Source organism: Panthera leo, chromosome E1 (assembly GCF_018350215.1).
Source record: "Panthera leo isolate Ple1 chromosome E1, P.leo_Ple1_pat1.1, whole genome shotgun sequence".
Lineage (NCBI taxonomy): Eukaryota > Metazoa > Chordata > Mammalia > Carnivora > Felidae > Panthera > Panthera leo.
This window is the reverse complement of record NC_056692.1, coordinates 6,597,005-6,609,233: the sequence shown is the minus strand read 5'-3', so window position 1 is coordinate 6,609,233 and position 12,229 is coordinate 6,597,005. Positions and strand designations below refer to the sequence as shown.

The 12,229-nt window shown below is 46.4% G+C and overlaps 1 protein-coding gene across 1 annotated transcript in view; it reads right to left on the bottom strand.

Annotated features, from left to right (window-relative positions):
• Positions 1 to 12,229, bottom strand: part of MYOCD (myocardin) — a 108,932-nt gene that overhangs the window by 49,727 nt on the left and 46,976 nt on the right. The window contains exons 3-5 of the mRNA XM_042915582.1: positions 6,524 to 6,579; positions 4,988 to 5,063; positions 1,954 to 2,115 (exon numbers count right to left, since the gene is read on the bottom strand). Coding sequence (XP_042771516.1) covers positions 1,954 to 2,115; positions 4,988 to 5,063; positions 6,524 to 6,579 — 294 coding nt within the window. The remainder of the gene's footprint in view (positions 1 to 1,953; positions 2,116 to 4,987; positions 5,064 to 6,523; positions 6,580 to 12,229) is intronic.

Sequence of the window (12,229 nt, the reverse complement as noted above, 5' to 3'; positions counted from 1 at the left end):
CAGCTCACAGCCTGGAACCCGCTTCAGATTCTGTGTCTCCCATTCTCTCTGCCCCTACCCCACTCGCTCTTTCCCTCTCAAAAAAATAAACATTAAAAAAAATTTAAAAACATAAATTCACTGCAACCCCAAACAAAAATCTAACAAGACTGAAACTGGCATAGGCTAAACTGATTTTAAATTTCACCCAGCATATACTTGTGAGAATAAGCCAAGAAACATTAGAAATATCAGACCAGTGCAAAGAAACTTGTGAGATAGATACTGAAATACATTGTAAAATACATCAGTAAAACTGTGGAAAAACAGAACTAGCAGTGTCTTTTAAACTACACACTTAAATAATTTTGTGTGCCGTAAGGACTGAAATATAAAAATGAAATATATAAATGCTAGAAGACAACAGAGGTGAATCACTCTAGATTCCTGAGCTAAGAAATGTTTCCAATAATTGATAAATTCAGAAACCACAAAAATTACTAGATCTAACTATATAGAAAATAAAAACAGCTTCTAGGCAAAATATACAAAAGGCAAAGGACAAACTGGTAAAAGATAATTGTGAAAGACTGAGGGTTAGCATTATTAATTTTTTCTATATAAATAGCTTTAACAAAGCAGAAGGGGAGAAAATGCCCAGTAGAACAAAGAGCAATAGCCACGAATTGCCACTGCCACGAAATCACATGGAAAAACAGAATCTCACCATAAACCCAAAACTGCAAATTGAGATCTTTCCCCTTATCACATAAAATCGATGATAGATTTAAATGTATGGAATAGAAAATGTTAAGAAATGAGGAGATGCCCCATGGAGATCTTTTTCCTGTCCTAGATCTTATCAGAGTAGAGACAGACATAGCACCCAGTTGGGTGGTCTTGGCTAGTCCAAGTTCAAAGGCATGGGACATTCAGTGTGGAAGGAGAGAGTAAAGAGAGAACGTCACAATGGAACAGTAGGTGGGCGCTGATGGGTCACCATGTCATCTCTCCCAGAGCAGAGATTTTCATATTTACAGGTGCCAAACCCAAAAATCACATGGCTTTTGAATGGTTGGGTGACAGCAAGATTTTAGAATGGGGGATAATACATCCGATGACAGATTTAACATTGAACTTAAGTGCTTGATAAAATATCTTCACAAACACCTTTTGACGGTGGGTTGAAACGTTTAAATGTGTGTTGCTTATTAAACATCAATAATCCTTAGAGCTCCTGGTGATCATCACTGGAAGAAAAATCAAGTTCACCTATGGGAATGCTGAGTTCCCCTTTCCCTCCTCTACCACCGTTTTCCCAGTGCACTTGGGCTGTTTGCATCTACTTGGTCTCAACGATTTTATAGAGCTTATGAAAGAATTAATGTTTGTGTTCCCTCTGTAAGTATTTGTACTTCTTCATCCCTGGGGCCCCCTGAGGATTGTTACAAAGAATTTTCACACATGTCTATAATCTGAACTTCACTCCTGAGAGCCTCTGAGTTGGGCTAGGCTGGTGTCATTATCAGCATCTCAAGAGGCAAAGGGACCTGGGGAAGCCCCAACACACAACAAACAGGGCTTAGAGTTCAGGTCTTTTGATTCCAGTCCAGTGTCCTTTCTGCTCTACCAGTCTTCTTCCCTCTAGAAGAGGAGGGCTATAGGGGGCTGTGACTCCTAAGTGATAGAACCTTGCAGGGGAGAGGTTGGGAGAGTTCCATCAATTCAGGTTCTCCACCTGCTTGACTAGGACAACACTGATTGCTGTCAACCTGACCTTTGTAGGGTGAGTGGGTGGCAATCTCGTCCTCACTCCTAGGACCTCTGGTTTTGGAGACCACTCTGGGACAGCAACCCTTGGCATGACTCTTGTCTAGTGAGAGGCCCCGCCCCCAGGGCCTCAGGCAGGTCAGAGCCTTGGCTGCCCTCAGATCTCAGAGCACACAAGAGAAGCATGCCATGGGTTCTAAGTACCTTTTATGGCCTCTTTCACAGCAGAGTCCACGGGCAGTATGTTCTTCTCCACCAACTCCAGTGGCCCTGGCCGGAGAGCAATCTTTTCGTTGAGATCATCTGCAAGTCGGGCTCTCTTCAGCTTCATCTGAGCAGTTGGGATGGACCTCTCTGTAGTGGAGGCTAAGGGGTTGAAGCACAAAGAATCTGTTCTAGAATGTGACATTGTTTCTGGTTTGGGGGTTTTGCTTTTGTAAGTGAAACTCTGAGCCACATTAGGCTCTAATAATTTTCCAGTGCAATCATCATCACTTCACATGGATTAGCAGCAAAGACTAGATTCCTCCAAATAAAAGCAAATAGAGAGGCACAGAAGAGTTAGAGAAATGCATTTGGCGACAATTCTTTAAAAAAAAATGTGCGATTTGGTGATTCTGTGAACAGGCAATCCATGGGATCTACATTGCTTGCTGACCCTAAGCTGCAGCACTTGAATGCACATCCTGTCTATATATTGCCTGGCACAGGATAAGCCAGAAGCAAATATTACCTAGTAATGTAATTACTTGCAGTAGTAGGACTTCTTAAGGGGTTTAGATTTGGTGATGTTGTGATACTACCTGATTCAAATGTCAAAGTCAATTGTCAAAGGGAAAAAAAAGTCCCTTTGAAACAGTTACTTAATTAAACGGGGATCTTTAACACTGAATTTATCCAACAGGCAGTTTCTCATCATCTGAGGGTGACAAAGGTCACTAAGAAGACCTAAATCACCCCTATATTCCTCTTTTGGTTAGTCCCCAACTTATTTCTGTGTAAGAACTTGGAGGAGAATTTAGTCAACCGGTCATTGCTGTAAGGTAGAACTGTTAAGAGGCCATAAAAATTTGTACCTTTCCTCTCAACTCTGCAGTTTTAAAAGGGCAGATATTTACAGACCAGCCTTCCAGCCCTATTGTTCTGTTATTATCAACCTACTAACCCAGGCCTAGTGTCTGGTGGCTGATCTAGAGATCTCCATCCAGGAGCAGTCTAGGGATGCTGTATGGTTGTAACAGGTCAGATATTGTCTAGAAGCCACATCTTCAATGCACCTGATGCAAGGTAGAGACTACATCAGTACTCCAAACCAAAGAACAGGTGCACTCGAGCCTCAGTCCTCTCCAAAACATCCCCTAATCCTTCCTTAGGTCATGGCAAGGACTTCTCACTGGATACCCTGCCTCAGGGATCATTCTGATTGGTCCTACACATCAATGCAGGATTAATCTTCAGAAAACACTCCTCTCTCGCATCCCCCTGAATGATGTTCTTCTGTCTGTCAGTCTGGCTGTTATGTGAGTGGAGATTCTCCATTCCCAAACGACTGTTCCAGCGACCCCGGTCCTCCCCCTTCTGTCCTGCATGTCTTAGTGGGTTCACCTTTGTACCTCTGCTTAGTTTCCTCGCCCTGGAGTGCTTCCTACCTTCTCCCTACCAGCAGCCGCCTACTCTTCGGGTCTCAGCACAAAGCCTCTCTACTTCCTCTGTTCTTACCTGCCTCTTTTGCTGTGACTGCTTCTAGCACTCATGGCCATGGCCCTTGACCTACTACTGCTTCTAGAACTAGACCATGAGCCTTGGGAAGGAGGGATCATTTTGTACCCCAGCAGATCCTTGGTGCTCTAGGCCGTTAATCCTCAATTTCTGAGAGGATCACATGGGAACCATTAAGGACATGCAACTGAACTGGGGGCCAGGACAGCTCACAGTTTCATTTAATTGAAGCCTGTGATGAGTTTGGGGCATCTGGGTGGCTTAGTCGGTTAGGTGTCTGACTCTTCATCTTAGCTCAGATCTTGATTTTGGGGTCGTGAGTTCAGGCCTCGTGTTGGAGCCTACTCTAAAAAATAAAGAGGGGTGCCTGGGTGGCTCAGCTGGTTAAACTTCTAACTTTGGTTCAGGTCATGATCTTGCGGTTCGTGGGTTCGAGCCCCACATCAGGCTTTGTGCGGACAGCTCAGAGCCTGGAGCCTGCTTCAGATTCTGTGTCTCCCTCTTTCTCTGCCCCTCCCCTGCTCATACTCTACCTGTCTCTCTCTCAAAAATAAATGAAACATTAAAAAATTAAAAAAAAGACAAGACCATGATGATGTAGCAAGTAACATTTCTCATGCTTTTTTTATTATAGTATTATTATGTACTTGTCCTCCCTAAGTATGGAGAATGCTAAAAAAAAAGGTATATAAAAGACAGTGGAAGCACTGAGAAACTCTGTTTTTAATAGGTGGATGTCTTTCTTAACTATTTATACTTATTATTAGGGCTATGTTTTTGTTTTACACCCATAGTGGGGCTCGAACTCACAACCCTGAGATCAAGAGTCAAATGCTCCCCTGACTGAGCCAGCCAGGTGCCCCAGGGCTGTTTTTGTTGTTGTTGTTGTTGTTGTTGTTGTTGTTGTTGTTGTTGTTGTTGTTTTAATCACAGCTTCGAACTGTAAATACCATTTACATATGTTTTTTCATCCCTGAACCTGACCATAAATACAGTTTTGTTTCTGGTCTCTTTCACTCAACATCATCTTGGAAGACCTCTCTCATTAAATCATTTTTCTTTGAAAGCCTCGTTTGCAGTGGCTGCAAGGTATTCAATCACGCGGATGATGCAGAATTAATTCAGCCAATCCCCTAGAGTTGGACATTTCCCTGTTTTCGATGTTCCAACATCTAAAGTAATCCCTGAATAAGCATCACTGTATATATCCAGTCTAGTGGATAGGCACGTCTAGTTAACACGCTAGAGATTTGTTACTGGCTAAAGAGCGGGCATGCTTTAGAGGAATCTGGTACATGGCGGGGAGAGACAGGCTCAGAGATGGCACAGTGGAGATTGGAGCCCAGCCTATACCTTCCTGATCAGACTGTCTAAGTGGCCCTAAAACAACTCAAATGACCACTCTGGAAGATCAGGGGACGCTTTCTAAGAGGGCTTCACAAACATATAAAGAAAAGGACTCTGGCACAATGGCCCACCATTCGATGGCATCCGGGTTAATGCTTGGGTGCAGCCTCACCTTGAAGTACGTGCATATTAACCACGTCCGCGCAGTCAGGCCTGTTTCTGACCTTGTGCTTCAGCGTGTCTTCAGTCTGCAAGCACAAACAAAGAACAAGTTCCACTGTGGACCTCAGACAGCCGAACTGCCTAGTTTTAGGCTTGAAAAGAACCCCGATTTCTCTCGAAAGGGGAAGGCATTCCTCAGAACCTGCAAATCTCCCCGGTCTCCTCCATTTTGATGCGGGAAGATTTACAAAAGCCTCTCTGGTCATTTCAGGATGGAAAAATTCAGTGAAGAGGTAAGAAGCCTGGGTCCACCCTCAGAGGCCGGGCAGGTATGTGTTAATAAAATAATAATAAAGCTCAGATGATACTAAGCTGCCTGTGTTATAGTCCATTCTATTCCAGGGACTCTTAAAACAGCCACAAAACTGACTATGGTTAGAGACGAAATGTAGCCTGAGTCCATCCAGTGTAACATGACAATGTATGCCCTCTCTCTTAGGACCCATGGAAATGTAAAGGCTGCTATTCAGAAGCACGGTGAGTTAGAAGGATGCCCAGAGATAATTTACTGAGTCCCACAGTCTTCTCGATGGTGGAGTTGTCTGTGGGGACAGTGTGGACTCTGGCAGGGCACACCCAGACCTCAGGCCCTGATTTCCAGTTCTGGGTTTTTATGCCACTCTATTGGATCTCCTATTTGCCCCCTGAGAGGGATCTAGCGATCACTCCAGTTCTGATCAAAGACAGCTGTTTTCCAGGGAACAGAGACCACAGCCTCTCCTGCACAACTTTAAAGAGGTACAGAGCTCTGCTCCTTTCTCCACCCACAAAGTAGCTGTGAGGCTAGGATAGGTGGACAAAGAAATCCCAGGACAAAGGCACGCCCCCCGCCCCTCCACCTCCCTGCGTTTCCTTCTCATACAGGGCTGATGCAGGCTAAATAGTATTAATTGTATTACTGATAAGGTCAGTTTGCAGAGATCTGCTATGAAGGTGCAACATATGTGCCAATTATGCCCCCTCCCGAATGTTAAAAAGAAAACCAAAAGAAACAAATAACAACAAAAAACCAGAAAGAAAGAGAAATAAACTCAATGCCTTTTGCCTTGAAGTCGCTGTAGGTCATCTCTGTACGCACAGCCTCTATCTTATCACTGAATTGGATTTTTAAAAATCCGATTGTTGGAAAGGACTATAAAAGGCTTTTGGAAACCTGATGTCTACAGCATCCTTGCAACATCAGAAAGACTGGAGACGTGTTTTTGTTTTTGGGTTTTTTTGGAGACTTTTTTTAAGGTAACAAATAGTTTCAAAGCTAAATGTGGTTGATCACATTTCCAGTCTTGGGTACACAGGAGTAAGGTCCCCTACGGTGTGTGTGTGTGTGTGTGTGTGTGTGTGTGTGTGTGTGTGTGTGTGTATGTGGGGCAGGGCACGTATTAAGTTTACTGTGGAAATTCTACCTGCTTGAGCCAAAGCTCAGCACTCAGAGATCTATACCCTGGAGTCTAAGTTCAGAAAGAAGGGCAGCTTGCCAAAAAATTACCTTGTCACTATCCAAATGTTTTCTTTGCTCATGGAATTCAGTTGGGCTTTTCAGTGCTGCAACAGAAAGACAGAGACGTGAGCAGAGGCGGGCTGAGGACACCAAGCAGCAAGATGGTATCTGCCGGTGTGCTTGCGGAGCTGTGCACAGTATGGGCGTGAGCACCTTTATTAGGCCATAAGCGATCGGAGAGGAGAGAACCAGAGGATACCAGCTTCCTGGAAGTCACAGGATACAGAGGCAGGTGGAACCGAGGCCGAAGACAGGAGGAGCAGCAAAGGCAGGATGTGCAATAGAAAGAGAGGTGGGGGAGACAGAGCATTCGAGATCCTGAGGAAACACGGGGGCCTGTGGAAGACTAGGCAGAGAAGAGATGCTCCAGAGTGAGGGAGAGGGGTGGATGGGGTGACTAACGCCCTCTTTGATTTTGCTCTGCCCTTGAGTGCAAACGTCTGGGTAGAGGCTGCGGACCATGGCAGGTGCGTCCCAACCCATAGGAAGGGACACGTACTGTGGATAAGGTCGGTGACTGGTTGGACAGGAACATGCAACTGAGGGTGCTGAGTGAGAAGCACAGAATCAGACTTTGAGGGCTGGAAGGGACCCTGGAGATAATGAAATAAATTCTCACCCTGAACAAACGGGGCAATAGAAGTCCACAGAAATCGGATGACTTACCCAGGGTCACACAGTTAGGGCTAAGAGCCTAGGTCCTCTGACGACCTCACTTCTTTCAAGGCGTATCAACAAAATACGCCAAAGTAACAAAATATGCCAAAATATTAACACCCAGGAGACACAGGCACCGGTCAGGCAAAGCACATGGCAGCCTGGGCCCAATGCTGCCTCCATTCCTCCCTCTTGCTCCTGCTCACGATTTGAAAGCAGCTCTCCACCGTGATGGAGCTTGGTCAGTGGTTACAGAACCACACTGAGTACTTTTCTGAACTGTTAAGTCTGGGCAAGCCAATGAATCGCATGATCCGGAGTTCTAATACTGCTCCCGCAGATGTCCACTCTTAAGTGGCAGGCAATGAAATCTTCTTCCAAGCTTTGGCCAGCTTAAAAAATTGGGCTTCTGGCCGGATTGGCACTTGGGGCTGTGTGTGTGTGTGTGTGTGTGTGTGTGTAATGCCTTGTTTGGTCTTTAAGGTCATGCTAAATCTGAGCAACATGTTCAGGAGGGCTCTCTGGACATCAAACAAATGGCACTGCAGTCCTGGCAACTGGTCAACCCCGTTATCGTCTATGGAGGGCACTGCTTGGGAAGCCACTAAGGCACGCTCCCTCTCAGTCTCCCTGCCTCACCTGGACATTAACAATGTTGACCAAAGGAACATGCTGAATCGCCCCAGCTGGCTAAGAATACTGGACAAGAGCACCCTCCTCACTTTGAGCAGAGATTAAGATGCTTCCCTTCTTATAGGAAAAGTAACAGAACGCGTTGCTTAAATATCACATTTCCCAATGATCTAACACCAATTTCTCTTTGCTGCTTTCACTCTTAAAATGGGCTTCTTTGCAAACTCTGCCATTTCACATGTCTCTCCCCCCCCCCCCATTTGTCCCCACTCAGTAACTCTGGGAAATCATCTGGAGAAACGTGCTGTTCAACCACATCGCTCGTGCATTGCCTCTGATTCAGGTCTATTTGCCATCCTTTGAAAGGAGGCTCGTCTTTTCCTACATTTGATCATAGTTGCAATTTATCTTGATGGAGTTCTGAAAACAACTCCTGTTTCCCCAGGTAACCAGATCTTGCAAGTCTGCTTGAAGTCCGGGGGGCCCTGGTGAATCTGTACGATCTCAATGGATAGGTCTTCACCTCCGCCCTACAGTCTGGCAGTCATCTAGGCATTACATATCGATGTTGGCCTAGTCACTTGCCTAATCCAGAAAGGAAATGATCTTTGTGTGGCTGTACTAAGTGGTTAAAAAGAATGAACACATCCTTCTCCTTAAGCAGCAGCCCTTATGGGAACAGTATGAATCTATCCTGAGATACCACTTACATTCCAAACTCGATTGGTTTTAATTGGGCTTAGGAATTAGGAGGAATTTATCTGGTTCTCTTGCTCCCAAGGCTCTTCAATTCCTATTAGCATAGCTTATTGAATGTTCTAAGAAACACTGCATTTCCTGTATCTTAGCTTTGGAGTGAGAGCTGTAATTCATCACTTCTTGGTGTTAACAACTCCCCCCGTGAAATGATCTGCACAGTCCGGGTCTCTGATGCCAGGAACACAAAGGTCTTCTGGAACCTTCTATCACAGGGTGGGAGATGCTATGTCCACTTGGCAAGGGCTTGGGAAGAAAGCCAAAGAGGTCCCTACACTGCATTTTACCACACGCTCTTCCCCTCAGGGCTTCAGAGATGTTATGTGGGGTACTGGCTTGAGGTCACACCATGGAAAACTGTCCTGTCACGGTCCTGTGATTGACATTTGCTTTTTTCTGTGACTCGAGAGAATGTGCATTTTAGCCATTTCCCCTGAGGGCCAGAGAAAACCATATCACAACCCCCCAAGTCGACTCTTTGGAAAATAAATAAAGGACCTCTTGCTGCCAGCCCTGGGAATATCAAATAGCAAAATTTTGTTTTACAGGGACATTGACATTTAAGATTGAAAAGGAATTTGGATTTCTAAATTAAAAAAAAAACTAATAAGTCAATGTGATTTCAAATTAGAATACGGTTGTAAATTCAGTCAGCCGCATAGCTAACTCGTTCTCCCTGGAGGAAGATTAATCACTTCTCACAAGGGAATTCATGTTTTCGCCTTGGAGTTTGGTTACGGGCTATTCCTATTTCGGTCCTGTGGCTCCAGCTAATTTGGGTCAGCTGTGTGTATAAACATTTGCTTACTAAAGCTCAGAAAAAAAGGTCCTAAGAAAGGCCAGGCCCCCTGCTGTCCCCGGCTCTGGACTCTACAGGAGCCCAGGAACAGGAGAATGCAGGTCTTGGGGCCCCTGGGGAATCAGCTAAGGGAAGGGGCTGACTCTCCAGTACAAGGTGGGGGGGGCCTGATGTTGACAGCAGCTCATGGGGTCGCCCCCTCCCAGGCTTGCAGGACAGAAGCCAGCTCCTCAGTGTTCCAGAGGAGGACGAAAATGCAGCCTCAAAGGGCTGGTGTCCTGGGACACCAGACGGAACAGTGGTTCTCAGCGTGTGGCCCCTGGATGGGCTGAAGAAATGCCAACCCTCAGGCCCCACCCAGACCCACAAAATCAGAACCTTAGGGGTGGACCCCAGGGATTCGTGTTTTAATGAGCCCTCCTTGCCAATGGTGATGTGCAAGTTTGAGAACCTTGGCTCTGGAGTTTGTAAGGCCAGTGTCTCCTGATCTAGGGTCTTTGGGAACATGGGAGTCCAACCAGGGAGTGACGAATTTCTAGGACCGATTTTCAGGATTTCAAGTAGCTGAAGAAGAGGGGTATGGGTGCCCAGAGAAAGGCCAGTTGGGGCTGATGGAGGTGTCACTTTTCAATGTTGCTACCTAGGATCCTAACGGCATGCTTTTGAGATGGCTGTTCTCACCAAAGACCAGCCGTTCAGTTTAAATGCCATCAATTCATCAAAAACAGACGGAGTCATAATTTACAAATTTAGGGTCCTTTGGGCGTGAGGGGGGCGGAGACAAAACAATTTGAAACACAGGATCCATGGCAGTGTGGAGTATAACCCAAGTCCTTTTGGGTGACCGAAAATTTGGGAACTACCCTTCCGGGCTCCATCCTTGCTTAGTCTCCTCAAACACGTCTGGGAGTCTTCCTGCTCTGTCTCCCACCTGTAAAATGGGCTTAGAAATGCTTCTGTTTGCCTCACTTTTAAAGACAAAGCGCACCGTGAATGGCTGTCTTCCTGAGATACGTGCTCTGCGTAAGTGATCATGCTTTGGAAATGACATTCCCTCTTTAGGTTGGCAATGCGCTGCCCATTTGGTATCAAAGGACAGTCTCAGGAGTCTGAAAATGCAGCTTCGTTACATTTAAGACCTGGCCACACGTTTGAGGCAGTTGAATGCAACATGCGTGAATACTTTGGGGATTTCTCAGAAGACGACTGTGAAGACAAATTCAAAGGACGCCTGTCACCACCGGCTTACTGGTTTCCGAGGAACAAGGAACCAGAAAATGGGAGGGAAAAGAAAACATTTAGGGTTGTTGACCACCGCCGCCCCCCCCCACCACCCTGTATGGGCTTGCCAGGAAAATCCACAGGGCCTTTTCCTGACTCTGAATTTGACATGTTAGAAAGGAGAGAAGAGGCAGACAGATTAAAACCCTCGTGCCGTGTTCTGCTGAAACAGCCAACAGTGTGTGCTAGGGTGACGTAGGGAGAAGCCAAGTCAGAAGGATGCACTGAGAAGAGGAAGACACACTTTGCCCAGGCAACTTCTCAGAACTACCAAGAAGCTGCATGTGGTGTGGGTACAGGAGTTGCCCCAGTCATTCTCGCTGCTATTCAGGAAAGGCGCCACAGAACTCAGGGATTTACCAGGGCTTTGCGGTAAGTATGAGGCTGCTGTGGCTGGAATTTAGTCTGCAAAACAAATAAAGGCAGCACCGTTCATAGACAGCTCATCGTATCTTTAAATCCATTTACAGTGATCAGGTCATGGACCCAAGCTGCCCAGACATTTCATCCTGGCCGGCGGTGGCTTTCTCGGACTTTCCGTGGAGATGCCGCAGCCACCCGGGGCCACCCGTGTGTGCGGCTCTCTTCAGCTCTGTATTCCGGGAGAATGGGCTCCTTGTTCCCTCCTCTCCCGCCTGGGTTCTTACAGATTAGCCCCACTTTACTAGCAGAGGGAGAGGGAAGGAGAAAGTAGTTCTTTCCTTCCGTCCTCGAAGATATTCAGTCCCATGCAGTGGTGCATGGTCGTCTGATATCGCTACTCTAAACAACCAAGCAGGGGTGATCTGGGGCCCCTTCCAGACAGTAAGCATCTGAAACAGAACTCGCGTCTGACTCCTCTGTTCCACAGGGCCCTCCTCACAGCAGATGGTCAAAATGCTACTGAGCTGCCGTGATCATTCATCACACCTACCCCACAGAGCTCATCACCCTTCTGCACTGAGGCTTCCCAAGTGGTTGGAATAAGGTGGTGTTAAGACTCCACCCAGGAGAGTGATGCCCCAGGAAAAGAATGGTGATGGAGAAAATCTGCAGGAGAAATGGTGAACAGATCCAAGCCCCACAGGTCCACAGGGGAGGAGGTTGGCTCTGTCGTAAAGCTGTGAGAAAACAGAGAAGGTAGATGTCTTTTGCAGGCTTGACCCCCAAAAGGGTGGGGCATCGAGGTGCTCCCTTTGAATCCTGGTTGGTGGTGCGGCACCTGGGTGGCTCAGTCAGTTGGGCGTCTGACTTTGGCTTAGGTCATGATCTCGTGGTTCGTGGGGTGGAGCCCCCCCCCCAACCCCGCCGCCCGCCCCCCGGTCAGGCTGTGTGCTGATTAACTCAGAGCCTGGAGCCTGCTTCAGATTCTGTGTCTCCCTCTCTCTCTCTGTCCCTCCCCTGCTAGTGCTGTCTCTGTCTGTCTGTCTCTCTCTCAAAATTAAAGAAACATTAAAAGAAAAAAAAAATGAATCCTGGTTGGTGGTGGCAAAGGAGACAACTTGAAATCTCCATTTGGAAAGGTGGGATTTTGGACAGGGTATTTCACAGAGATTTTACGACTATTTTGAAAACATGAATTCTACAAT